The 27,072-nt window shown below is 55.7% G+C and overlaps 8 protein-coding genes across 8 annotated transcripts; 4 read left to right on the plus strand and 4 right to left on the minus strand.

Annotated features, from left to right (window-relative positions):
* The first annotated feature begins 1,869 nt into the window (after positions 1–1,869).
* Positions 1,870–4,994, plus strand: IE81DRAFT_324045 (acyl-CoA oxidase). The gene is made up of 8 exons (XM_025514129.1): positions 1,870–2,298; positions 2,435–2,631; positions 2,742–2,834; positions 2,920–3,227; positions 3,297–3,352; positions 3,454–4,390; positions 4,478–4,601; positions 4,684–4,994. The coding sequence occupies exons 1-8, from the start codon at positions 2,015–2,017 to the stop codon at positions 4,788–4,790; spliced, it is 2,106 nt and encodes a 701-aa protein (XP_025369034.1). The 5' UTR covers positions 1,870–2,014; the 3' UTR covers positions 4,791–4,994.
* On the minus strand, positions 4,710–6,219 carry IE81DRAFT_324048 (thioredoxin-like protein). The gene is made up of 3 exons (XM_025514130.1): positions 5,520–6,219; positions 5,177–5,257; positions 4,710–5,087 (listed from the first exon to the last, which is right to left on the minus strand). Exons 1-3 carry the CDS (start codon positions 5,836–5,838, stop codon positions 4,975–4,977), a joined length of 513 nt encoding a protein of 170 aa, XP_025369035.1. The 5' UTR covers positions 5,839–6,219; the 3' UTR covers positions 4,710–4,974.
* A 1,537-nt stretch (positions 6,220–7,756) lies between these two features.
* Positions 7,757–8,898, plus strand: IE81DRAFT_291179 (hypothetical protein; the record flags this gene model as incomplete). Its single annotated transcript, XM_025511885.1, has 3 exons — positions 7,757–8,050; positions 8,165–8,411; positions 8,531–8,898. The coding sequence occupies 3 exons, from the start codon at positions 7,757–7,759 to the stop codon at positions 8,896–8,898; spliced, it is 909 nt and encodes a 302-aa protein (XP_025369036.1).
* Positions 8,899–9,005: 107 nt separating this feature from the next.
* Positions 9,006–10,698, minus strand: IE81DRAFT_152121 (hypothetical protein). Its single transcript, XM_025510453.1, has 3 exons — positions 10,501–10,698; positions 9,659–10,431; positions 9,006–9,545 (listed from the first exon to the last, which is right to left on the minus strand). Exons 1-3 carry the CDS (start codon positions 10,589–10,591, stop codon positions 9,114–9,116), a joined length of 1,296 nt encoding a protein of 431 aa, XP_025369037.1. The 5' UTR covers positions 10,592–10,698; the 3' UTR covers positions 9,006–9,113.
* A 290-nt stretch (positions 10,699–10,988) lies between these two features.
* On the plus strand, positions 10,989–14,532 carry IE81DRAFT_367083 (L domain-like protein). The gene is made up of 2 exons (XM_025517049.1): positions 10,989–11,936; positions 12,063–14,532. The coding sequence occupies exons 1-2, from the start codon at positions 11,168–11,170 to the stop codon at positions 14,093–14,095; spliced, it is 2,802 nt and encodes a 933-aa protein (XP_025369038.1). The 5' UTR covers positions 10,989–11,167; the 3' UTR covers positions 14,096–14,532.
* Positions 14,423–18,975, minus strand: IE81DRAFT_347924 (hypothetical protein; the record flags this gene model as incomplete). The annotated part of the gene is made up of 2 exons (XM_025516204.1): positions 14,423–14,629; positions 14,707–18,975. The coding sequence occupies 2 exons, from the start codon at positions 18,973–18,975 to the stop codon at positions 14,423–14,425; spliced, it is 4,476 nt and encodes a 1,491-aa protein (XP_025369039.1).
* A 643-nt stretch (positions 18,976–19,618) lies between these two features.
* IE81DRAFT_152194 (hypothetical protein) lies at positions 19,619–22,195 on the plus strand. The gene is made up of 4 exons (XM_025510454.1): positions 19,619–20,656; positions 20,767–21,026; positions 21,115–21,532; positions 21,626–22,195. The coding sequence occupies exons 1-4, from the start codon at positions 19,780–19,782 to the stop codon at positions 21,955–21,957; spliced, it is 1,887 nt and encodes a 628-aa protein (XP_025369040.1). The 5' UTR covers positions 19,619–19,779; the 3' UTR covers positions 21,958–22,195.
* On the minus strand, positions 21,855–26,950 carry IE81DRAFT_324055 (hypothetical protein). Its single transcript, XM_025514131.1, has 6 exons — positions 26,482–26,950; positions 25,961–26,414; positions 25,265–25,898; positions 24,884–25,187; positions 22,753–24,816; positions 21,855–22,679 (listed from the first exon to the last, which is right to left on the minus strand). The coding sequence occupies exons 1-6, from the start codon at positions 26,752–26,754 to the stop codon at positions 22,074–22,076; spliced, it is 4,335 nt and encodes a 1,444-aa protein (XP_025369041.1). The 5' UTR covers positions 26,755–26,950; the 3' UTR covers positions 21,855–22,073.
* Between the last annotated feature and the right edge of the window lie 122 nt (positions 26,951–27,072).

Consider the following 27,072-nt stretch of genomic DNA (forward strand, 5'->3'; position numbering starts at 1 on the left):
AACCACAACCTCGGCACGGCGCCTGCGTCAGCAGTGCGGTGCGGTGCGGTGCGGTGCGGTGCCCAGTTTTTGAGTCACAAAGTACGTAAGTGCGCTAAAGGTCGCGATATCGGGTGCCCGCGTATACCTCGCTTAATTGTTGTTGTGCAGCAGCTGGCCAATGCTGCCCTGCCCTGCCACGCGCAGTGGCGTCATGCAATCGACTTTCCTGAACGCCGCGACCGCATCCATCACGCTCGCTGGAAATATCTCAAGACTACCACACCCGAGCTCGTGACTGATCGTGACTGTGTACGATCACATCGGAAGCGTGGCGGACGGGTGTCAGCGCTGCCTACATGTTCAGGCTGAACCACAAGCTGCATGGATCTCATCAAGTGCATTCGGTCCAGACCGATCAGGCGTGCCCCGATTCACAGCTCGCTGTCTTGAGTATTTGGCCTTTCGTCCACGCGCTCGTACAGCCGCAAGGGAGCAGAAGGCGAGCCGCAAAAGATGCGCACTGCCATTGTGATTCCTGAGTGGTGAAGAGTGGAAGGGGAAAACGCGAGATCGCACCTCTTGTTGTGCTGCTGATGAGGAGCCAGCAACACGTCCGGAGCAGCGTCAAATCTGGAATCAAGAATGACACCGACTTTCTGGTATGATCTCTCATTCAAGTCCGTTCATTTGCCAATCTCGACAATTACGAACTTTGCACTCAATTACCAATTCAAGTGTGAGTCAATTAAGATGTCGGTCAAGCCTAGCTGTTCAGCAATCGCGTGGATGCAGCAATTAATCTGCTGCTGCTGCTCATTATTGCATGGACGCACGCGGGTTGGCGCCAAATTTGGAACGCCGATTGCGGTGCCGATGAGCCGCCTACTTATAGCTGCTGTGATCGACGCTCGATCGAGCCTGAGGCTGGCTGCTGGGAGGGAGGGAGCAATCGTGAATATATAACAAAACAGCCTGCTGGTGAATGTGGCCCGCGGTCAACACACCGCGGCAAGTGTCAATTTCACGTGATTGGCTTTCACCCAATCGTGAATCTGAATCTAGACCAAATGACCCAAGCAGCATAAGCACGTAGTAAAGTGTGGACGAGGTCGTTGCATGGGAAGCGGTACATATATTTGGCCTTGCGCGTGTGCCGGCCGCGGCGTGCGGTGACAATTAGGTCTTGAAGTGACACTTTAGCAGCTCCGGTTGTGAATCGTGAGTCGTGAGTCGCTCAGTCATGTCATGATGTCTGTCGTGGATGATTGGCCAGTCTTAAGTGCCTTTTCGGCGTGAGGGTCGTGTCTATCTCGCACGCATGAGAATCTGCAAGCAGTTCGATCACATCTTTTTGGAGGATGCCCGAGACTCTTTCAGGATCTCGATCGAACCCTTTGCTCGATTCAGCCTTCAGACATTTGGTCTCACCCCTTATCTCCGCGCGCTGGGGGGACATGCAAGCGCGGCGAAGCGATCTATCAGTCACGAGTCATCGACTACCAATGCGATTCACGTTCTTGTTGATCACTGGACCAAGCTGCTTTATCGATGACCGCGCTGGATCGAAGACCGATTCATCGGAGGTCCGCATTCGGGTGCAATCAAAAAAGACGAATGGTGGCGAAAGAGATTCTTCGTATTGCGCGCTGACCTCTATTACAGCGGGCCGCGCCGCCTCAATTAAGCAGCACCTCCGCTGCGCTTCTCATCTTGGCTTACCTCTCACCTGGCTGCACGTGACGCTTATCACCGGGCGTGCCGTCTGCCGGGTTGCCGGAGCCGAAAGCCCGCGTTTGCGGGGAAATGAAACCAACGCGATGGAGAGGTATCGAGATGGTTAGAGAGAGAGAGAGAGAGAGAGAGAGAGAAAGCGTGGCACTCGCTTATTGTGACTGACGATCAGTGTGATGGCTGTAGAGTCAACATCATCATCGCTGTCCTCTTGCTTTATCCATTGGGCCACAACCAATCATCCTTGCTCGGCTTGCCGTCCCATGTTCGATATACATTGGCTCACGAGTCTCGTTTCAAGATGACGGCAAACAGCAATGCCCCCGCCTCCACGCCAGAGTCTCGTCAAGCTGGAGATCTGCAGAATGAGCGATCGCAGATCACATTTTCTACCGACGATGCTTCTTGCGTCTTTGCAGGATCTAGAGAAGCTAGGGATAGAAATCGATGGCTCCTATCCTTGCTCAGAGATCATCCGGACAAAGTGTTTGACAAGGATAGCCGACCTTTTTTAGGTCGCACAGAGAGGTTCTTGAGAGGACAAAAGGTCGCGCAGGCGTACTACGAGTTGAGAAACAAACATGGGTGCGTGGTAGAGTCGAGTTTGAAGCCTGAGTAAGCCTTTTTGGGAGGAGGGGGGCGCTGAAGATGACTCTAGGTCTGAAACCTTGGACCTTGCGGAAGGTCATCCTGACGCGGACTCGCTTCCCTCCCTGCACAGACTGCAAAAGGAGGACAGGGATCGTCTGCGTTTGCTTCTGGACGAGTACATTCCGCTGCAAGTGCACGAGTCCATGGGGCAGCCCACCATAGAGTCTCAGTCCAGTCCAGAACAATTGCAAGAGTGGGGTCCAAAAGTGAGCAGTGGCAGATGGTTGGTGTGCTATGCTCAGACCGAGCTCGCTCACGGTTCCAATCGTAAGTCGCGCTACAGAAGCACAGAGGAGGCAAGGTCTCAAGTGTCGCGATGACTCGCAGCGGAACTGAAGTACTTGTTCACACCGGCTGAATTTTGTTCTCTGTGGCAGTCTCTGGTCTGCGCACTACCGCCACGTTGGATACGGGCAGCGATACTTGGATCATCGACACTCCAGAGCCATCAGCTGGGAAATGTTGGATCGGTGAGCAAAGGCTTGCGCAGAGCCCCGATGCTGCCCGAGCTGACGAACGCTTCTCCTTCCCTATGCGCCCGTGTGCGCTCTTTAGGAGGCAGTGGCATGACTACAACGCATGCAATAGTCATGGCACAAATGTCGATCAACAACAAGTCCTTTGGCATGCATCCTTTCCTAGTGCCTATGCGCGATCCGGAAACGCACAAACTCTTGCCTGGCGTCTTTGCGATGGACATGGGTCCCAAAGTCGGAGCGCCGGCGATGGACAATGGCTACATCACCTTCGACCACGTCAGTATACCCAGGCAGAACCTGATGGGCAAGTTCCAGCACGTGGATAAAGACGGCAAATACGAGACGAGAAATCAGGCCGCCAAAGCTCTGACCAGGGGCGCAATGGTGAGCATCGACTTGCGGACGAGCCTATTGACTTTGCTAACAATCAACCTCGCTCACAAACTCGTGCAGACGCTCGTACGAGTCGGCTTGATTGAGATAGCTGCACACCACGCTGCAAGAGCTACGTGAGCCGAACACGTCGTGGCCATGCTCTTCTGAACGGTCAGAAGTAGCACGTCAAAGCTGTGTCATGCTGACGATGCTCACCCGTCGGTGGCGATCGCAGTCTCGTTGCAACGCGGTACTCCTTGGTGCGACGACAGGGATCTTCAAAAGGCGGAGCAGAACCTCAAATTCTGGATTACTCAAGCGTCCAACAACGCCTCTTTACCTGCTTGTCCACCTCATGGGCACTCAATTTCGTAGGTCAGCACATGCGCTCCATCTACAATGACCTTCAAAGCGCTCTTCAAAAGGGAGACGCGTCATTGCTCGGCACAGTACACGGTTTCACGTCCATATTGAAAGCTTGCGCGACGTTTCAAGGTCTTGATGTGGTCGAGACGGCTAGAAGGTCCATGGGCGGACACGGATATTCGGCCGCTTCCGGTCTCACAGATCTGGAACGCAATCAGCCCACTGCTGGCTTGACGTACGAAGGAGATAATCACATGCTCCTCTGTGGCCCAGCTGCGAATTTCCTTGTCAAGACGCTGGACAGTGACAAGAGACCAGTTCGACGCGAGTTGGATTTTCTTTTCGACAAGCCACGATTCGATGTGACGAAGCCGCACGAGTGGCTGGATGAAGAGAGACAATTGTATCTGCTCGGAAGTAGAGCTGCTAAACTTGTGCGAGATCTGTCGGCGCTGAGAAGAGAAGCAAAGGATGCAGCAACCTTGGCGTACCTAGAGTCGGCCCTATCTTCGCGGGCTTCAAGGGCAGCAGGTAGCTACCTGATCCTCTATGCCTTCAACGCCCGGCTTTCGCTACTTCGCTCCGCCTCGGCAGAAAGCATCGTCGGCATCAAACCTGCCGCCGAGCTGCTGCGCGCTTTGGAAGACTTGCGCTCTTTCTACGTGCTGGAAGCTTGCGTGCTCAGGGACGTGGGAGACTTTGTGGAGAGTGGATTGCTGGAAGCTGAACAAGTTTCTTGGGCCAGACAAACCGCTGCGCACCTCGCGCTCAGGCTGAGAAAGCAAGCCATCGGTCTCGCAGAAGCTGTGAGGATTTTGTCAGAGGAGACGCTGGCTGTTCGGATAGACGCTTTGCTGATTATTCCCGACGCTTTGTCTCCACGCTCACCTCAGGCGGACATGGACGATTGGTACTTGGGCTCGCCACTTGGTCACTCTGATGGCCGAGCATATGAGCGCATGATAGATTGGATGCGCTTAGAGCCTCTGAACCAGCAAGGGCTTAGCGGAGGGAGAGGTGAGAATGCGCCCCCGCGTCACTGTGCCACGTGGTGATCCCCGCATGGTACTCAGATCTCATTCCTTCCTGTCTATGGCAGATGAGGACGGAGTATTGAAAGGTTTCCGACAGGCAATGGGAAGGCTCACACATGGAGAAGCTCAGCACTTCAATGGAGAGGCTGCGGCGAGGGATTCGAGGCTATGAATGGCTAAACGGACCAATCAGCATGCCTGTGACCTCTGAACGTCGCTTGGATCTGGTCCCATGGCTGCGCTGGCTAAGCCCACAGATAATAAGATGTGCTTGAGCGCTGGCTGCTGCATGGCCCATGATGATCATACATTGATGAAGCAGCGAAGGATTCGCTAAACCATTCCCTCCAAAAATTCTAGTGTCCGGCATTCTGACCCTGACCTTGCATCTGAGCCTCGTGTTTGGCTTTCTGATAATCCCTAGCTCTTGCAGTGACGTACGATGTGAGATCATCATACTTGCGCTTGCCTGAGAAAAGAGGATGGGCGGATCGAAAGCAGGGCTAAGTGGAATAGGCGCGAGGCAAGACGAAGGACGGGGTCCGCTCTGAAACGCACCTGTGTAATCCTCAATGTATTTGGAATCGGCATACAGCTTGAGTGTGGGATATCCCTCAATCTTCTGCTCATTGCACAAATCTGTACGTGGCGTTGAATAGGCTCGATGTGAGCTACGACCGGCGTGTCGAGATACAGCCTACATGCCGCCAATCTGCGAAGCAAGCGATCGCGAAAGATAGCATACGTGCCGCACTGATGGCGAGCACGAGCCCTGCGCAGCCTGCTAGCGAGGCCCCTCGTTGCGGCAGTGCGTGCGGCAGGGTTGCACGCCATTTGCAACATCACCGGCACGCACATCTTTCGTTCGCCTCCTCGGCCTGTGTTCAATGAGATCACTCACCACCGAATGTCAAGCAGTTGACTCTGCTCATATGAAAGTCGGCAGTGAGAGCCAGATGTTCCTGAACCTCCACAACATCCTGCCACACGGGCGCAAAGTGCCTACAGTGAGGGCAGCTAGGCGAGTAGAATTCCACCAACCACATTCCTTTGGATGTTGAAGTGCTGAAGTCTGAAGGTGTCAAGGCGGGCAATTTGGCGTTGATGTCGCCGAAACCGACTGGAGCTGGCGATGGAACGCAGCTGACCAGTTGGATGAGCAGAGAGCACAGAAGCACACTGATCTGCGCCCATCTCGTGTAAAGCTCTGCCAATCGCATTGTGAAACGAACCTGCTACGAATGAGCTGAGCAGGACGTGAAGGGGCTAAAAGACTGCGCGACGGTATTCCGAGTTGCGAGGGCAAGTCGTGAATGGTGAGTTGCTGGCTCGAATACTCTTGCAGGAACGCGATGTCCAAAAAGGGACGAGGTATGGATGATGTTTGGCGAGCGTGAGGACGACGATGTTGGTGGTAATCTGGTCGCGCATGCGACGGCCACCGCCCCCGAGTGGAGTTCTCAGTCAAAAGTCCTTGGCATGCATGCTTGTTTGTCCACACCTCTCACACTCGCGACTCGTGACCAAAGTTTCGGCGTGCAGCCTCATCGGGAGGGCGTCCACATTAGAGCCAGCAGCGTACAAGAGCCATTCATCATCCGTAACCGTATGGTACAAATCAGCTGAACGCAGCGTGTAAGCAAGCGCCTTGCATGTATGCAGCATCATCGATCAAGCCCATGCATCTTCAGCTGCGACGCTTGCTCGACCGCCGCCGCCACCGCCCGCGAGGGTTTTGGGGGCAGACTCACGAATACCGGTACCGGTACCTACAGCTATAGCAGCATATCGTGATCATGCAGGACAGCATATGCGACACCCGTCGATGGATCGCGCCCCGCCGCGCGGGGAGACAAAAGTTGGCACAAGCAGGTCACGTGGTGCTTTCTGTTGCTTGCTCTGAAGAGCTCATCGGAATACGCGGAGTCGCACAGGAGCGCAACAAAAGCCCGCTTCAACTCGACTCGCCAGCTTCAGCAGACGTCTAGGTGCTTGTATGTATCTCGCGATTCATCGTCTGACTCTTGAATGTCAAACTTACGAACCGATGTTCTGCTGCTCAACTGCAGGCAACGAGGCCATGAGCTGCCGTTCACTAATACTCGTGACTGCGAGCCGGTTGATGAGCGCGCGCCACTACCTACATGCAGAAAGTGGCCTTAATTGAGCCCCGCAGCTCCCGTTTCAATTCACCTCCTGTGCCAGCGCGCGTTATTCGTGACTCACGACTGCTACAGTCAAGAAGTAGCACTTCGACTCTGACTCTTGACTCTAAACTCCGAAAAAGCCACATGCAGCACTCGAGACTTCTGCGCCTCACGAGGCTGATGCCTGCACACTTGTATCAAGCTCCTCAATCGTCGTGATCGAGTCGAGTAGCTCTACGACTACTACTATCAGTGTATATAGACTAGCCCCACGCACCTGGTTACATGCCCCGCTGCCTACACCTGTCACATGCTGCACCGCTGAAGCTGAAATTGAAACTGAATCAAGAACGCGAATCGCGAAAAGCGAAAACCAACGCCGGCGTCTCTTTTGGCTCTTGAGCAAAAGTGTCGCAATCCGGCCGAGATTCGATTGGTTCGTCGCAAAGATCAGCAGAAGAGCTTTGAACCGACGCCACGAAAACCCGCGCCGCTGCTGCTGCTGCTGCTGCTGCTGCTGCTGCTGCTGCTGCTCGGCTACCAACAAACTTCGGCCTATATACGCACATCAAGCTCTAATTTATTGTCCGAAAATGCTTCTAGCACATCGACGTGTGCTGTTACAGCAGAGTAGGGAACGGTGGTGTAGACGAGTCGTGACACGTTGGACCGCTATCCTTGATTCATCTGCCCGCGGGGTGCCCGAACTCAAAAAGCCTAGCTCCATTCAAACGCCCATCCCACGCAGAATAGAACGCGCTTCGAGGTGGCGAGCCCTTTGAATTCATCATAGACACTACTGCCTGTCCCTTTGCTTTTCAAGAGCGAAAGTCAAGCCGGCTCACTACCATCACCACCTTGCCTTGCTCCCGCAGTACTTTGATTCCTGTTGTGTTTTTGCCTGCAGCCAACTTTCTTTGCAGGGCTAGGTCAGCCCAATCGGGGCAAGCCAATTTCTTGCCCCGAATCGCAAAAGGTTTCGCGCCTCAAAATGTCGTACATTATCCTCTTCGAGCTGCCCACCCATTCATCAGGAACGGGTACGGGGCCCTTGTTCTCGCCCAACACATGGACCACGCGTTTGACACTTCTACACATGAACCTCCCCTTTCGCGTCGTGGAGCTAGACGGCCCTTCTCTTCGGCATGAATATTTCACTCGAGTGTTCGGAAAGAGGCCTCTGGTGCCAATGATCGAAGCACCCGATGATCAGACTTGCGCAGCCTTACAAGAACAAGCCCTCGCTGCTTCATCCTCCGCCTCTCAAGGTCACGAGAACGGCAACGTGATTGGTGGGCCGGAGTTCCTCAAAGATCGACCTGCTCCAGAAGAGAGGGGTGGTAGGCTGGTGATGGATACGATGACCATAGCTCGCACGCTTCACGACATCTTCCCCAAGCTACATTCGCCTTTCGTCCCGGAACGATCAGCGAGCGAGGCATCCATATCGGACCTCAGAGCGGGAGCTAATTGGGCTCATTTGCTCAAGCGCGGCCTGGGCAACAGCGAATCGAGATGGAGCTGGCACTTTGAGTTGCTTGCTCCTGCCATTGCTGCGAACATGGATCCCAGGGTCCGCACCTTTTTCAAGAGCGACGAAAAGAATGGTAAAGGTGGCTGGCAGAAGTTGTTGGCTCTCGATAGAGGTACGTTGCAGCTGCAAAACTTTCCGCTTTTCCCCCACCCAAAAAGGTGCGGCCACTATACTTGGCTGCATTGTGACTGACGGGGTGCTTCCTATCGTTTCCGTATACCGCTGCTGCAGGTGAATTGCTCGCCAGAACACGCCGGTCTTTGCGACCAATCTCGCATCACTTCAGCAATCCCGTTCCGTTCAGCGATGACTCTGCGCCACCTCTTTTCCTCCAGTCGCCTACTCGCCCCGGACTTTCCGACGCCGTCATCTTTGGACGCTACGCCATGAGCGCCGCGACTGACTCGGCGCTTTCGAAAGCTATCTGGGCCGAAGATCCGAAGGTGGCCAGAGAATGGTTTGCTGCGAACAGACGCCCTAAGGATGCAGAGCTTCCTTTCGTTGAGGGTGAATGGGACGGGGACATTGCCTTGCCAGGGCTACAGGGCTGGATAGACCGGGTAAGTGCAGTGGCTTTCCAACCACCTGGAGCGCTGTAGGCTTACAGGTCTCCGCTTATTGACCGATCACTCCTTGCGATCACGGCGATTCCTCCCTTCAGATGATGGACTGGTCGGGCGGCCATGCGAGGAGTCAATTGTCTCAACGGCAGAGACCTCGAGCGAAATTGCAAGCGTCTGATTTTGAGTGATTTCCGACGAAGGGCAGCCACGCGCGACTCAGGGCGCCGCCCCGCAATGCCAACTAGCGTAGCTCAGTCTTGAGTAGTCGCATCAGTGAGAGGCTGAGGGAGGATCGTGGCTAGCTCCTTTCTCAACCAGCGCACATCGACATTAGCGCCCTCTCCAGTAATGCCGTCGACAGCATCGATCGTAGACGCATCTTCTTGCCTGCGATAATCTTGAGTTGGAAGTTCTCGAGAGACACGCTCAGCATTGCGACGTCTGTGGTCCATCAAGACGGTCCAGGACTCGCTCGTGGTTCCAATAGGCACAAATGGTCGATCGAAATCTTGCACCCGTACTTCGGGCTCCTTTTCGCCAGGTGTCAATGTAGGTACCGCTTCGTCTGTTTGCTGGCTTTGCGCCCCGAACGAGATATCTCTGCATTGCTCAATGGTGGCTACGCTTGCGCTTGAATGCAGGCGCAGCAGAATTGTATTGTTATTCGAAGTGTGCATCCTGAACTGATTTGGAAGAACGAGGAGATGAGATCAGCTCATGGCTCTGCTCTCGCATCACAGGTTCGGTCTCCATCACGAGGCTCCGATCTGCCGCGGAGTGCAGCTTTGTGACTCACCTGACCGCATTCGACGCGAATGAAGCAATCTTGCAGATCGTGAAGCATGACAGCACCGCTGATGCGTGGGAGCAAAAGGATGCACCTGCTAAGTCGACGCAGCTGAAGCGCCGCAAATGCGCTTTGCGTGATTCTTGAGGGCTCTTCGGAAGCGTATGATGTCGCTCTCAGATCGATGAGGCAATCAGTGAGATCGAGCAGATGCAAGTCCTTTTCCTGCTCTTGGGTGGAATGGGACGTTGAATGCAGGCGCAGATCAGACACGGCGATGTGCCTTCCCTGAATGGAAGAGACGCGAAGATGCGAAGTCAAATTTTCGTCGTCTTGCTTGACCACTTTTGAAGAGGAGGGCGCCATTGGCCGAGTTTCTGAATCCTCGTCGGTGAGCTGCGTCGCAACAGCATTCGCTCGAGATTCCGGCAACGCGCTCTTTGAATGCAGCATGGAGCCTGTCGTAGGTGCAGGCTTTGCTTTGCGTCTGAACGCGAATCCTCCATTCGCTTTGGGTTTGTTTGTAGCCGCTATTGCGCCCGTCTTTGGCGCATCGTGATCCGCTTCCGGAGGGATAGAGTAGGGTTGTCCCGCGTACAGATGCCTTCTTCGTGCTTCGACGCCTTCCAAAAGTCTCTTGAGAGCAGTCTGATGAGTCGCCTGATCCCTCGCGGGCAAGATGCTCGTGCTGGCTTGGAGCACAGCGCGAGCTGAGCTTGCCCTGGTCAAGATTTCAGAGAGACCTTCCACGTCTGCAACGCTCTCTGTTTGTGTCGTCAGGTCTGCCGAACTAAAGGTAAATGAGCAATGTGCTGCTTTTTGATGTGAAGGCTAAAGAACATCAAGCATACCTTGGATAATCTCGTTGAAGTCTTTGTAAAACGTTGCAGCCTGAGAAGCCGAGGCGCTCGAGGACGAGCCAAGTGAAGAGGTGGATGCCATGTTGGACCCAAATCAGCGTGCTGAGTCCAAGAGGTCAGGAATCAAGTGTCGACGTCGCTGATTTGGGGCACGTCTGGGACAAAGTTTTGATGTTCAGCAAAGATGCGGAAGCGAGTGGATGAGCTGCAGTCACAGGATCCGTGAATCGAAATGGGAGAGAGTAATTTGAGGAATGGCTGGATGGCTGATGTACGTATGCATACGTGGATGCGTATATGCTGTATGTGCTGTGGGAAGAAGTCTGCAAGAAGCCAAGAGTGGAGGCGCCTACTCGTGCGAGAAAGCCGGCGCACCTGCACACACTCCAGGAAAATGCTCGTCAATCACGAATCTGAATCATGGTATTTGAATCAAGAACGCTCTGGAACGAGGTGCAGGCGTAGATGAGCTTTGTGATCACCACGAGTGGATGCCCGCTGCGACGTTCCGAACCTGCTTATGACTACCATTCATACCGACACACCTATTTGCGGTGATGTCCATCAGCCCGATTGTGCAAGTATGATGCATAATCCCTGAAGCAGCTCACGAAGCTGCACCAGCAAGCCTGTGCCATTGGGCCATCAGCTCAAGACGATGAACGATTCACAGGGACGGGGACGGGGACGGGGACGGAGTGGGCCTCGCGGCAGAGGTCGAGGTCAAGCAAGAGGAGCAGGAATCCAGAGTAATCGGTCAGAAGGTTCGTCTCCCTGGGCCCGGCCACAGTCGCAGGGCACGGCCACAGATCGAGGAGGTGTGCGTGGCCGAGGGAGGGGTAGCAGATCGTCGGCTGTCACTTACCCCAGCAAAGGCGACAGAAGCAAATCTGTGCAAAAGCGAGAATCGTATGTGCGCTCTGATGATCCCTTCTTCGAGCCAGATGATGATGTTGGGGAAGCCGGGCCAAAAGGTGCGCAAGATTCTTCTTCCTCTTCTGACTCGGACTTGGGCGAGGGTGAGGCATCTGGCGAGCCAAAAGTGACGCAAGCAGCAACTTCAACCTCATCACCTCAAGTCGAGCCGAATGCCTCCACATCCGTCTTCGAGCGCACCACTCTCAGCCTTTCTTCAAACCCTCTACCTTCCACGAGAGACCTATCTCGCACACTCCGACGCTTCAGCGCGCTGAGGAAGCTGGAAATGACGCGCATGCAGGCTTCTGCCGCATCGCCAAACGGATTGGAAAGCTTGCATTGGCTACAGGAAGCAACAATCGGAGGGATTACCGACAGCGCAGGCAGTGAGGAGGAGCATGCATTTGGGCAAGACCTCACTAGCTTCGACGTTACTGGAAATGAGGGCCTTGGCGTCAAGGGCGGGCGCGACGCGCTCAATGGAATTGAAAGGTTGACGGCGTTGCGAGGTGAGTCGGACTACTCTCAGCCAAGCTCAGAAGCAACGCGATTTCTGAATCATGTGGCTCAGATCCAGAGCTAATTGCGGAAGAGTTTTGCTGACCTCTCTGTGTTCTCGTCTCTGAAATGAACAGTGCTGAACCTCACCTCATGCTCCTTGGCACACGTGTCGTTCCATTTGCTGCCTCGTGCACTGCACGCTCTCATCCTCGCACAAAACAATCTCGAGGCTATCTCGACGCTTCCGCACTTTCCAAGTCTAAATACGCTGATTCTCTCTGCCAATCGACTCGGCAAGCTTCCAGCAAATCTGGCCAGCTCCTTGCCCGCTCTCAAAAAGATCAATCTCAGCGGCAACATTATTTCTGGCAACCAATTGCCGGACTTTACGAGCTGCAGCGCTTTGAAAGAGGTCAACCTGCGAGGAAATCCACTTCAGCAGCTCCCGGCGCACATGGCCAGTTGGGGGTTGGGCGGGTCGGCGAAGGCGAGGAAATTGCAATCCGGTGCAAGCCGCGTGGAACGCTCGACTGACGGGGATGGAGTGAGAATTTTGGACCTGTCCGACTGCCGTCTCGAAGACTGGGCATCGATTGAACCTCTACTTCATGTCACCAGCAGTGCGAGCGCGGCAACCCTTGAAACCGCCGAAGCTGGTCAGCAGCGCGCTGAGAGCGGAAAAGCTAGCAAGCGTCTGAAGTATCGAGGCCTGGCGTCTCTCAGTCTGCGCGGCAACGGGGTGACGAGAATGCCGGGATACAGAGAAAGGATGATCAAGTCCGTTTCCACTTTGCGTCAACTCGATGGCACGCTCATCGAAGAGCGCAAGCCATCACGACAAAGGAAAGAAGCTTCGCCACCTCTGGAGAAGTCTTCCACTGGCACCAATCATGAACGTCGGCGCGATTCAGGGTGGGCCAGCCGTTCGGAGACAAATGGCCGTTCGGCAGCAGAGATTGATGACGAGCCGTCGGATCTCGAAGGTTCTGAAGAGGAGGCTCTGGCTCAGGAAGCTGCCAGGGATCGCGCTCGGCTGCGAAGGCCTCTTACAGAGTCCAAGCCTGAAGCGTTGACACGCACTGAGTCGAAGTCGAGAAGTACTGCAAGTGAACAGACGAAGAAAAGGAAGCGCGAAGAGCGCGAGAGACCGCGCCCTTTGTCAGCCGGCGAGAATGCACCGCAGAAACCTCGAAGCGGCCCAGGACCGCGCGCTAAGAACCCTGCTTTTGAAGATCAGCGGCGCGAAGGCAGGACGCACAAGAGAGGAGCGCGAGGCAAGAAGCGCAAATTGAGTGCAGATGAGGCATCGCAGGAGCTGGCTGGGAAGAATGACGAGAATGGTGTCGATGCGTCACGGAAGCGCAAACCTACGCGCGTTGTGGAGGTGATTCACGCAGAACCTGAACGGGGTGTCACGAGCCGCTCTCGCAAAGCATCAGTCGAGGTGATGGAAGAAGGTGTTCAATCTGACGCGTCTTCGGATGACGACCGACCAAGTCGTAAGCACAAAGCACATAAGAGGGCATCAGTCGTCAAAGAGGTTCTGCGCTCCGCTGCTGGTCTAGATGAAGAGCGGGAAGCGGAAGCGTACGAGCACTTTCCTCGTGCTTCCGGCCCAGCCAAGGCGCGAGGCAAACAGGAAAAGGCAACAATGAATGAGCGGCAGCAAATTTTCGGAAATGCAGGGGCGAAGGGCAAATCTGCACACATTGACCCCAAGGTGCGCGATAATAGGTTGCCCAAGAGCTCAAACATGTCAAAGGATTCTGGCGCGTCGACTAGCGTGCCGGAAGCTCATGATCGCCCCAACAAGCCATTGCCCAATCGCCGCACAGCCTCAAAAAACGACGCTAGCATGGCGAAACAGAAGCTCTCAGCTTGGGATGCTGATAGTCCGCTGGTCAATAAGCAGCAATCTTCTGCGGTCTTGCAAGCCGAGCACGAGTCTGGCGTGGCTGACAAGAAGGATCAAGGCAAGGAGAAGACATCCGTCAAAGGCGTGGTCGACCTGCGGAAAAAAAGCAAAGGCAACAAAACATTGCCCACGCTCCCAGCTGCCGGCAAGGAGCTGGGCGCTGCGCGTTACACTCAGCAGAAGGCCTCTCTGCTGTTAAGTTCGCAGACGGATGATACGTGGGGCAGCGGCGCTGGCAGTGGCTGGTGGTAGCTCCTCTTTTGATGCAGTACCAAGAAGGGGCTGCTTCGCACCATCTTCATCGCTTAGCCAATCGTGATCACTTTCTTTCCACCTCAGAAGGCGCAGCAGCACGAGACGACACGGGTCTTAGACGGCTACAGAGCGAGTCAATCTCATGCATGCAGCAGTGACATTCGAGTAGCGCAGTGCGAGGCAGTTATTGTGATAGGGAGAGGCGCTTTGTGAGCACGTCTGCGATTCGGCAACTGGAATCGACGCTTGTTATTGGGAAGGAGGAACGTTTGCGCAACGCCGGGCACATGGCTTGTAATTTTGGACATTGAGCTCATCGCAGATCTATCCAGCCGCCTCTAGCGACTTTGGTGCGACAGAAGCCGCAGCTGGCGTGGCGCTTGGGGTGCTGCCTGACGGGCCGTTGAAATGCAGATGCAAAGTGAGATCCCTTGAAAGCGTCGTGAGCTCCCCAACTGCTCTCATAATAGGTTTGGGGAACGCATGCTCCACGCTGGTAGCCTTGATCTGCGTCGAAATCGAAATTACGGCCTGCAGATGAGGAGGTAACGTCAAAGTCAGCGGTCCTGCCAATTGAAGCAACCATGGCCCTCGCCTTCCATACTTACCCGAACAAAACGACTTGACTCCTCCCTCAGTCTTCTGCCATCTACAAACCCCAAGGCCGAACCTCTCCCTCGACTGTCTGGTAACGGACTTCTCGCTTCGCCCGCTTCGCTTGCTAGGTCTTCCTCTTCGACATCCTCTGCAGCTTGCTGCACCTTATCCAAGGTTGCCTGCAACCTGCGAGTCAGCTCCGCAGAGGACATGGCCAACTCTCTCACTTCTCGCAGTCTTCGACTGCTGCTACCCGCGCTTGTCGATGCGCCGCTCGAGGAAGCTGTTTCATCTGTAGAGGACTTGCCTTCAGCGGACGCTCCATCGGGGCCGCTGGCCAGTCTGCCTCTGACACGCGCTTGAGATTCGGGCAGGCCTGGCGAGGGAGGTCCAAGACCTGCGGCTCTGACTCCGATGGATGCAAGATGCTCAAGCAGTGTAGTCCAAACAGCAGATGCGACGGAGGTCACTTCCGCCACTAGCTCCACCAGCTGAGGGTCAAGAGCAGAGCCAGGGGTGGGAGTGTTGGCAGAGAATCCAAGCGCGGCAGGGTACGGAGCAGGCGTGACAGGGGTAGCAGGCGGAGGCGCCGTGCCTCCTGGTGCTGGTGCTGTCAAAGGTCCTCGGCCGAGAGGATAAAGCCCGCCGGCCTCGCTTGCGCTCGCGTTTGAAGGTGTGCGCTTATTCCTGCCAGCGGAGAAAGGCGAGTCGCTGATCGACCTTGCGTATCCAGGGAACCGAACGGACGTTGCCGGAGCCGACATGCCTTGAGTCTGAGCTTGCAGCGCAGAGCGAGGTACGCCCGGACCAGCCAGATTGGACCGCAGAGCAGGGTTTGCAGTGTACGGGGGTAAAATATTCGGTAATCTCTGGGACTGCGAGGGTGAAGAATCCCGCGCTTGTTTTTGCTGCTGTTGGAGCACGTCGTCTGAGCCGGGCGTGCCGAATGAATGGAAAGGCGTGATGGAACCGGCATTGGACGCAGCTCTTCTTCTATGCTCCTGCTGTGCTTGGCTTCGTAGCTCTGACAATTCAAAAGGCTGATCTTCAGAGAGACCATGTCCGCCCATCGTAGCACCTTGTGCCACATCGTGCGCGCTGAACGAGCCCGCATGTCGACGACGTTGACCACGATGGCCAGCGGACGTAGGCGCGGGTCGGATCGTGTGCGACAGCTGCAGCACAGGCGATGTACCCTCAGCGATGCTGGGCAGTGTCGATGAAGGCTGGCTGCCCAAGTGAGCAGGAAGCAGAGCAGGTGCTGACATTGGAGGTACTGCAGACTGATGTGTCGCAGGCAGGGTCGTGGGTGCCTCATTCTGAGCGAGATACGGCAGCACAGCTTGCACATGCGGCTCCATCGTGCTCCAAGCGAGCGCCACCTCGGCAGTGCTTCCGTACAGCATCAGAAGCAGTGTTCTCGTGTACCTAATATCCGCTCTCGGCAGCAAGTTTTGGAGCTGTCGCTGCAGCACGGCGACGACCTTGCTGAAGGTGCGGACGCTGTCACGTGCTGCGATCAAGATAGCACGAATGACGCTCGGCTCGGGAGCACCCTTTTTGATGCGCGACAAGCTGTCGAATCTGTCTAAAGAATTGATAAGTGCGCGCATGCTGCCGCTCGCGACCTCCAGCACCTTCTTGAAGTGAGTCGCAGCGTGGCGTTCGTCTGCGCCGGCGCCAAGCGCGAAGGAGACATAGCTCTTCAATGCCGTGTAGATCTGACTCAGAGCATACAGTACGCCTCGAGTTGCGTCTACTAGGTGAGGTACGGCGACTGGAATGGACTTGCTCATAGTCGAGGGCGGCAGCGTCGAGAGGCGTCGAAAGTAGCTGTTGCGCTCGACTTCGACTGCACCATCATCTTCTTCCACGCCTCCATCTCCAGTCGCTGTATCCCTCACATCTTCTTGAAGTGAGCCAAGCGGTTGTGCAGCTCGAGCGGGTCGCTGGAACTCGGCACGCCGGCCTGACCCTTCTCCCGTTCGAACGTCCGAAAGAGAATCGAAATCTGCTGCACCAACTGTGGCAGCCGTCGATAAGCTGAGCTTCCGTAGGCCTCCACCTCCGCTACCCGTGCTATGTTGAGGCTGATGGCCACGAGAACTGGTGAGCCCCGCAGCCGTGGCAGCTGAGATGGATTGGGGCAAATTCGGGCGTCTCCCTTGGAAGCCTGCACCTAGCACTGCCGTTTTCCTGCTCTGCAGGCCGACTACAGCGTCGGAAACTGCGTTCATGCCAGAGGTCTTTGTCAGCTCAGGCGCGCTGGCAGAAATTTCCATCTCGTGAGGCGCAACGTGTCCGGGTGCTTGAGTAGTGTCTGGGCTCGAGGACATTCCAATCATGGATGAACCGCTTGTTCGAAGCTCCGGCAAAGACTTTTTGCCTCTCAACAAACTACCTCGATTGGATCCGCGCGGTTGGCTATTCCCAGTCGCTTGCGCTACAGAGTGGGAATTATTTCGCCCATGACCGAGAAGTGGAGACTCGGCGAAGAGCGCTCTGCCCCTTTGCCCGCCGAAACTAGGCTCATCGACATCGATCGAATCAAAGTTGAGTGGCCGTGCTCCCTTTTCGACAGCCGGTGATGTGAGAGGGGAGTAATGCCGCGGGATAGGCGGCACTTTTGGCGGCTCGAGATCGTCGAAGTCGTCAGGGGGGGGAGAGATTAGGTTACGTTCGCCAGTAGTGGCATTCTCGTCCGTGCCGCGCCTTCTGCGTGTCGAAATGATCGATCTAGCTGGCGAGGAGCTGAGCTCATCTTCTGCCCTCGTCATTTGGTGTGCGTGCGTCTCGTGTGATGCCGGAGCGGGAGTGGCCGTTGGCGTCTGTCGCGGAGCGAAGTCAGCAAGCGATCGATTTAGAGCAAGCACCTCTCCATGATCTGTCTCTTCGTCGCTGAGAAGTGCTGCGCTCGCCTCCACGTCCGCCGATCGAGCTGTACCTCGCTCAGCGCCTTGCGAAGGTTGAGCTCGTGCGTCTTGTGCGGTTGATGCATATACACTGCGCTGAGGAGTGCCCAGTAGCATTCTCCGTTCGGCGGGAGGCGGGGTGCTCGTCATGTTGAAGCCCATCGCTGCCTCAAATTCTCTGCTCGAACCTGATGGCAAGGCGTTTTCTAGCCTTCGATCCTCATCAGCCTCGGGGTGCCTTGCCAGCCAGCTCTTGACTTGGCCTATCCAATCGACCATCTTAGCCTCCTCGGCTTTCTTGCGGGATCGATCTGCGGCCGCTTTGTCATCCTTCGGCGTCTTGTCACCCGCTATCGTATCCGATGTGACAGCTGAGGACAGGCCAGACTCGGCTCGAAGGTGACTGGCGCTGGACCCTGTCGCATTAGCTGCTCTCTCACGCACCACTGCGTAAGGCGTCTTTGGCGTCGTCGGCATGACGCTGATGTGAGGTGGCGGCCAAGTGATGGGATTTGCTTCAATCATTAGCGTCCTCAAGTTCTTCATCTTCGCTATCCAAGCAGGAAGCTTGCGCAACCTATTGTTCGCGATGGATAGGATCCGTAGCTGAAGTAGCCTGCCAGGCTCAGCTGGCAGCTTCCGAATCTTGTTACGACTAATGTCAAGTATCTCCAAAGCCGGCAATTCGCAAATGCACGCTGGAAATACTGTGATGAGGTTCCAGCGCACGTTGAGATAGCGTAGCTTGTTCAGCTGCCCGAAATTGTCTGGCAGCCTGGTGATGGTATTATAGCCCAGAGCGAGACGAATTATGTCACTTCCGATGAGATCCACTACCTCCCCAGGTATGTTTCCAATCCTTTTGTGACACAAGTCCAGAGTGTAGATGTCTAGACTAGCGATGCCGCCCTCTGACGGGATGGAAAGCTCGCTTGAGGTGACACCTCGCTTTGATTGCGCCTTCAGGTCCGCAACCAAGGTCAGACATTCCGAATCACTGATTGGCTCGGCCAAGGTTTTTGAGCGGTCTTCGAGGAGTGTCCCGCCAAGTGAAGTCTCCTTGTCCCGAGCACGAGGCGGCAGCGGCGTCGATGAGCTGTGGACGCTGGTGTTGGGCGTCTCCACGCTCATGCTCAATTCGACGTTACTGTGGCCCCCCAAAGAGGATGGGCCTCGGACATGATGACCCCCAGGGCTTGCATTTGGAGTCTCGTACAAAGAAGTCGACCCTACGAATCCGATCGTTTCCTGCTCGTCTTCAGCCTCGGCGTCATCAGCGCGGCTTGTCGGAGAGGCTCGTCCGGGCGGTCTAGGTGTGAGCTGAGATTGTGGACTCGCAAGCTGAGAGAGATAGCTTGAGGGCGACATTGAGTGGGAGTGGGAGTGGGATCGGGAGTGCGAGTGCGAGTGCGAGTGGGAGTGGGAAGAGTTGGAATGTGATTGCGAGCTTGCTTGCGAATGCGTTTGGGCGGTCGAAGGTCGATGTGTCGATTGTGCTGCACCGCGCACATTCGGAGGGCTGTAGTTCCTCATAGCGGCGACGCAGAGCTCTATGATGTGCGGCACTGTAGACTATGCTACTCTTGGACAGGATGTTGAAGCTCAGAGCACAGATACGAGGAGAGAGAGGGCGTGTGTCACCGGACGCCCGCGCCCTGGAGCAGTGCGATGCTGACAGCTGGCATCGGCTCGTATTTGAGTTGCAAGTAAGGATGAATCTTGGACACGCACACAGTCGCCTTTGACAGACAAATTTGGAGCGAGTGCTGGCGAGGATGCGATGGCGAAAGTCGACAGTGAAAAATGCTAAGCTGAATCAAAGCATGTTCTGAATGGATTTGCTCACTTTGAATAACGCATCCATCGTCAAGGCGTGAGTCGTGAATGTGAGTCAAGAGTGGCTGTGTTCGATGCGCATCACGTGAAGCTTCCTTGGCCGCTGTAACGCAGACGGCCTTGGTGAGCTCCGCGCTCGAGATGACCTGCCGTTGCTTCTTTTGACTCACACAGACTCACACTCTCACACTCTTGACTCAAGGCTCTAGGATTTGTGTCTGGCTTCTACTTTGCCGATATAAAAACCCTCCATGGCTACAACCCTGCAAGCAGGTGTTTGTCGAGAAGTAGGTGTGAGCCTTCGGTGTATGCTCGCTGTGCGGAGAGTCGCGCGCAATGGCGTTCGAAGGGGCTCGAAATGAAGCATTGGCGAGGAGTCCCCAGCACGAGTTCAAGAGCGATCCCAATGACACGAGCGTCGTCCTCCATCTCGAACGCAATACCAGCAGAGAGACTGCGCCAGCTGATCAGATCGAGATGTACGTGGTAGACTCCGCAAGGCCCTTCCTCGATACCTTGCCAGCGGGAACTCGTCTTTGGCTACCACGTCATCCTCCGACAGAGCAATTTAATGTGGAGTCTTGCGCAAAGCCATTCTCGCAAACCGCGTCGAATACTAAACATGCTGCTCCACGCAAGAAGAGGAAGCTAGATGCTAGCACCATCGACCTGTTCTCCGACATTGGAGGAGAATGTCTGGAGCAAGTACGAATTCACGTCACTCAGGGATCTCGAAACGAAAATCCGTGGTCTCTCAACCGTCATATCAGAGTCGACCTCCCACGCTCCGCTGAATGTGATGAGCGTGGCGCCCTTCCTGTGGCTGCATTTGGCCGCGACAAAGCAGGTCAAGCGGTCATCGACTGGCCCGCAATCGAGCAAAGGCAGTGCGACGCATCCTCACGGCAATTCCAGCACGCTCTTCACGCCAAATCTCGGTCTGTACCCCAAGCCTCTGATCAGGTCCCATCAGGCACCGGTACAGCTGCATACACACTTTCTTTGGCTCATCGCCTCGTTCTGAATGAATCGAGTAGTCATGCTGAAGAGCTTGCAATCGCGACCACCGATGTACCCGACGGAGAACCATCCGAGCAAGGCGAGACGCGGCAGCCCACGCTTCTCATGCCATGTCACTCTGGGTTTCTTCTGACGGACCTGCTCAAGAGTCAGCTGACGCTTCCAAGCGGGTTCCCGGAAGTGCTTCAATTCTGTGCGTGTATCACTTTGATCGAATGCGATGCTTCCAAAGCATGCGCTACTCGTGACTAACTCGGGCGCTACACTGCGTTTTTGCGTCCCTTGCGTCTCATATCGGTGCAGTGCATACAAGGCAACTTTCGCTGTTGCTTTTGGATCCACCCTATCCGAATGCTTCGGTCGCGAGAGCTAGCAAGCGCAACAAGCACAAGGAAGCCTACTCTCCAGTGCAAGATCTGTACGATCTCTGGAAGCTGAGAGATTGTGTCGCCCGACTTCTCAAGGCAGGCTCAGCTGAACGCTCATTGGCGCAAAATGCGGGACTCAATTCACATTATGCGAAGGAACGGGCCACGCTCGTGGCGTGCTGGGTTACAAATGATGTGAGCAAGGGTGCCGATGTAGAGGGACGCCAACATCTTGCTGATGACTATTCCTTAATCCCACGTTTGACGCACCCACACCGAGCAGCCCAAAGCTCGACACTTGATGCTCGGCAAGCTCTTCAAGTCATGGGATGTAGTTCCGATCGGCGAGATTGGCTGGCTCAAAGTGACCGCTTCATCTGCCTCAGAGGATACCAGCGACCCAGCTTCTGGCACAAATCGACGGCTTCCCTCAGATAATTTGGCATCCAGGCAGGACGACAACGGTTGCGTCAGTCAAGGTGGTCAATTAGTCATTTCACCAGAACTCGCCTTGCAGACGGGCAGGAAAAGCCACGAGGTCTTGCTTCTGGGCCGCTATGTCGGCGCAGCAGATTCCCAAAGCGTCGATGCGCGAGCAAGACGCATGGAGCTGGCTCGTGCTGAAGCTAGAGAGTGCGCCCAGAGGAGGACCGTCATCGTGTCCGTCCCTCTCGGACACAGTCGCAAACCGTACGTGTTTGGTGAGTGCTTCGATGCGCTAGCGCAATGCACTGCAAAATAGTTGTCTATGCTTACCACGAAGACGGACGGCCTTGTTGTCGCCTTTTGCCTAGACGTTCTGAGGCCTCTACTGCCCCCACACCGGCATCAAGACAGCCCGGTCGTCGTGGAATTATTCGCTCGCAACCTATGTGCGGGTCCAGTGTGGCGTTCGGACGTACACGAGTCAATAGACGGATTGCTCAACGCAGTCTCAGAGCCGGATGTCAACACCAAAGGCAGAGCCAGAGACGAATTACGACCAGGCGCTGAGGCCGCCGTGCCATCCGGGACTGTTCAATCGCGTAGCCTCCAAAGAGGATGGTGGATAAGCATCGGAAACGAAGCCCCGCGTTTCAACATTGTAGGCGCGGGGTCTCCTGGATTGTCACGGACAGCGCGATGAAAAAGCCCTCGACCAGGTGGAAGCAGCTTTCATTCGTGATTTTCCAGCACGATCTTGGCATTGGGGCGCCAATTCGGGGATGTAACATTCTGTGCAGTAGAGGGGTAATGTGCGTCTTATGCAACCTGACGATGTACTAGTATACTGAGCGCAGTGCCACTCTGTTCGGCAGCGAGCTGCGAGGGCGAAAGGACGGACGCCAGGCCGCCGTTCTGGTGCTCCGCTTTCAAGGCCCTTTGGCCGCCGCTAGAGATACCAGAACCAGTCGAGGGCCGCCACTTGACCTTGAGAGGGATCCCGAATCCGGCGCGCTCGTTCATCACTATGGCTTGTGCTCCTACTTGAGCCTCAACGCCCATCTCCCTGGGGATGGAGGAAGGAGAAGGTGACCCATATTCATCCGAGCCCCGTGCATTGTTCGTGGAGGTCGGAGCAGCATTTGAAGAGGCTTCAGAGACAATCGAGGCAGTCGCAGCATGTCCAGGCTTTGCTGCTGCTTTGGTGCTCGCTGGGTAGAATCGAGGTCTCCTGTCCCATGCTCTAACGCGAGGAAGGACGAACCGACCTTCCGCTCGCGCAACCACTCGGACGGGAACGCTGCGCGTGCTTCGAGGCACCAGATTAGGAATACTCAAGGTGCGCGGACCTGCAAAGAAGAAGACCTCCGAAGAGTCCAGTCCGACGAAGACGTCTGCGGTCAAAGTTGGACTTGGATTTACGACCTACACGCAAGAGCGGGGGGATTGTGTCAGCAACTCAGCCCCTGCGATGTCGGGGAGAAGAATGGCCACTCACCGTAAAGAGCATCACAAAAGGCTGGTCCAGTAGAGCTACTGGTGGCGAAGCAACGAGCAGCCTTGCAGTCAAGTGAGGCGGTAGCAAAGCAGGTATCGGCAGGCGTGTCAAGTTCAGGCGGCTTGTAGGCGCCTCATTTGCATCCAGCCGTCTCCAAGCCACTGCAAGTACACCTGTAGGCCTTACGGTGCCGTCCGGTGACCAAGAAGAGGTGGTCGCCTCATGTCCAGCTCGTCCATTCGGAACTTCAGCGGCGCTGCGGTTCAGAACCTCGATCTCGTGCACTGTGCCCCATCGGTCGCCACCGCTCCATTCATCGTCCGTGATGGTTTGAGCTGCCTCGCTGAGATCGTATTTCTCCAACCGCAAGTGAGTGCTGCCGGGATCAAGCTCGAGAGCGACAGAGCTGATGAGAATCTTCTGTTCTCCAAGGATGTGCAGGCAAGAGGTCACGTTCGCCACTGTGCTATGCGAGGTATTCGAATCCACTTGGAATGCGTTGAAAGAGTCGCCTCCGTCTGACGACTCGTCTCCGATGGTAGAATCCGAGGCTTCGAGGAAGTGGTTCCTTGTGGGCGTCCTGGACAGCTCTTGTGGCGCATCTCGAGGCTCACGCCATGCCGCGCCATGGGTCGATGTGAACATGGCTCGAGCGTCCAGAGTTACAGAATGTGATGATTCGAATGTAAGAGGGTGAGGCTGAGGCGTTCCTCCGGGAGATCTAAGCAACGCGCTTTCCAAGCTTGCCGGAGGAATGCTGCGCACCGACACATCAACGAAGCGGGGAGCAGCATGTCCACAAGTGCGTACAAAGAAACGCTGAGTCTTCGTCTCGCGTGGCTGAAGTACTCCCAAGCTCATGTCTCGCACGTTCCGCTCATTAGTCTGAGCTGCCTCTGGCGTAACGAAGAGCACGTCTCTAGCCGCCTGCGCGATGAGAGCTGCATTAGTGCCCACGGGTGCAGGAGGTATGACAGCGTCCACGGTGCAGTGGAGACTCTCATCGTCCTGATTCGTGACTGCCACGTCGACGGGCGTCGCGTCGTCCAAGAACGCGACTGTGGGGTGTTCGATCTTGACGTCGACCCGATGTGGGCGCCTTCGAAAGCTGACTGACGCCGGATCGTCCGCATGAGCCAGGTACACGTACGATGCTTTGACTCCTTCGCTCGAGTCGCGAGGGCCCGACAGAGCGGAGTACCAGATGGGTTGCTCAGGCTCAGAGTAATGTTGCGGTCCAGCGAACGAGAAGTGGAGCTGCAGGGCAGTGTCGGTGGGAGGTGTATTGATCTGAGCGCGTAAAAATCGGATTGTCCGTGGCGTCTCCTGCGCGATGAAGCTGCCCTGGATCACTTTTAGCGAGCCTGGACTCCAACGTAAATCGCACGCTGCAGTCACCGACGACTCGTCGGTCTGGCCGTCGTCCACGCGAACTGCCTCGTCAAGCTTGAGCACTTGGGAGGTGGGTTGAGATGTCTGATCGATGCTACTATCGTGTGTGAGGACTATTGGCGGCCTTTGCTCGTCATACCAAAGCATAAGCCTCTCGATTGGTACACCAGCGACGAAACTTGTTCGAGGCGCTGCAATCCGCACTTGAAAGTGGGCAATACTGCCGAGATCTGCTTGTGGGTTCATGAAGCTTGCTTCGACACTGAACAACCCATCGCTGAATCCGGACTGGATTTGCTGAGGCTGCGGGTGCGGCACCTCGCTCGCGTCGTCTTTCATTGACAGCCTTGAAAGAAGCGCTCCGAGTCGTTGACCTCGCTCCGCTCCTGCTGTAGGATCCAGCTGCACCCCGGGACTAAGAAGTGCAACGAGCGCACGAAGCTCCGCGGAAGTGTCTTGCACATCCAATGCAACATCAGCCATAGCTTCGAGCACCTCCACAAGCGCGTGGTGTTCGTCTCGTGGATAATGCTCAACCACGCTTTCCAGAAAATTGACTGCTTGAGAGGAAGCGCCGGCAGATCTCTGCGCCTCTGCAATCTTGACTGCAAGCAGTGGAGCTGTATGAGTGAACCCAGCGCGCTTGGCGAGTTCGTCCGAGCGTAGGAAGGCCTGATGGCGTGAGGAGCTTCCCGCATCAGCAAAACTCTAGTCAGCCGCGGACATGTGTGACACTCACTTCCGCAATCAGTCCTGCGTGATCCACCTTCTTCTCGTGCTCAAGTACGCTCCAGCCGCCGGTAGCGGCGGCCAAGTCACTTCCTCTTGTCGACTCGACCTCATCCATGCGTTTGAAGCGTTGCCGCCGCTCTTCAGCGCAGAGTCCTGCCGCGTACCAGCACGCCGCTGGGCCTCTTGATTGCGCAAGGGGCACAAACGGAATTTTTGAGAGATGCGCCGGCAGGGGCGGCACCAGTTGTGGAAGGGCAGGCAGCTGAGATGCTCGGAGGGAAAGATCTGTCAGATCACCCATCAAACGATATCTGGAGGTCGAAGAGGTAATTAGCGCTCAAGCTAGCAGGCTTGCAATGTGTCTGAAAGTTGAATGTGTCAAACTCACTGCTTTCCCACCCAACTCCACCACTCCGCGCTTTCTGCGCCCATGCCCCAGCCCGCGCTCAGCTCCCCAAAGGTACCCAGATGCCGGGCGAATTGTGTAGAGGCGTCATCAGGTCTATCGTCATACAAGCAAAGTCTTGATATCCTCAAGCTGAGTGCATCAGCTAACACTTTCGCTTCTGCCCACCGTTTTGTGCGGGGTGGCAGAGCTGCAGTTGACCTCAGAAGCTCTAGCAGACCTGCGTACGCTGCCGCGTAATGGGTCAGTGCAGTCGGGACATCGCCGCTCAACTCCAGAAAGGTGCCGAGTTTGTATTCGTTTCGCGCTATCCAGCCATCTTTACTCAGAGGCGGTGTCGGAAGATCCGCGGAGCCAGACGTCCCACTTTTGATCACACGCATAGCATCGAGGACCGCAGAAGTATTTGGGGGATATCGCGAACGCTTTCTGCGAACGCGGCGGGCCTGCTCGGCGTAATAATCTATCGCGTTAGAATGTAGCGCATTGTGTAGCGAGGTGAGAAAAGCTGACAGATCGGACCGGCCGACTGGGGTGAGGACGAAGAGGCTCGCTTTGGAGTCGAGCGACGAAGATCGTCTGATGTGCGATAATCGAGGTTCCAGTGTCGAGGACTCTGTGGTGCCAAGCAGTCGTCAAATGCTGGTCGCAGGCAATTGAAAGAGCCGCAAGACCCACCTAGCATTTCTCGCTCGGTCAGGAGCACTACTGTCAACTTGATTCCTCGCTCGGACATCGTTCGTTTCCTCTCAGCGATGGCCTTGATCAGAGCTTCGTCGATTTCCTTCAGCTGCTGAGCATCCGAAGCTACCCCAACCTGCTCGTGCTCCGCTGTAGCGCGATCCTCTGTGTTTTGGGTCGATGCAGCTTTGTTCGAGAGTGCAGGTAGCACAGCCACCATCACCCACACTGCGCCTCTCTGCTCTCGGTGCCTCCTGAGCCAAAGCGGCGTCATGATGCCGTCAGGCCAAAGCGGCGAGGCCGGATGCGCCGGGCTCAAGGGCGATCGTGCAGGCTGAGCTGCTAGCACCGAGTGAGCTCGCGACTGAGCATCGTCTGGATCGTTGGATGAGGGCGGCGCGGTCAGGCCTCGGGGCAATGGACGGCTCTTCCGAACCGGCAGCCGATGATTCTGCGATAGCGGGGCATCCTTGTCAGATAATCGCAGCGAAATATCTGCAGCACAAACAACGACTCACGCTATCCACAAGAAGCGTCTTGAATGCTGTGCTCTTTGCTCTTGCAGGATCCCAAGGCGTGTCCCGACCTCGAGTAGCTACTAGAGCCCTCAGGTCCGCACAAAGTTGGGGGTACGCTGCGGTTGGAGGGACGAGCGAAGGGGCTGCATTGGTAGCAGCGCTTGTCCCAGCATGTTCGACTCTTCCTTTCGGGCCTGCAAGAGGCGGGACGATCCCCGAAAGAATCAGCACTGGATAGTGGTGTGAGAGAAGATCCGGTGGATACGCGTTCATGTTTCCGAGCTGAGCACCTATAACGGCGCGCGAGCGACGACAGTGAAGGACTGGAGGCACTACCTTCAATGTAACGTCAAGTGAGCGCGAAGATCAGTATAGCAACCGGGCGAGGGTGCTTCTGATGTGGAGACGATGCTCGCTAACACCCGACGTGTGCAGGTCTTCCTCATCTTGGAGGTGCTATCAAGCTGGCTTGTGCCACTTGGCGCAGCGGTAATAATGATAATGTTCACAACTTTGAATAATAACACTCAATTGACTGAATCACCAATCAAAATGAAATCTTGAAAGCACGTGTGCCCCTTCGAACTGATC

Source organism: Ceraceosorus guamensis (assembly GCF_003144195.1).
Source record: "Ceraceosorus guamensis strain MCA 4658 unplaced genomic scaffold IE81scaffold_36, whole genome shotgun sequence".
Classification (NCBI taxonomy): Eukaryota; Fungi; Basidiomycota; class Exobasidiomycetes; order Ceraceosorales; family Ceraceosoraceae; genus Ceraceosorus; species Ceraceosorus guamensis.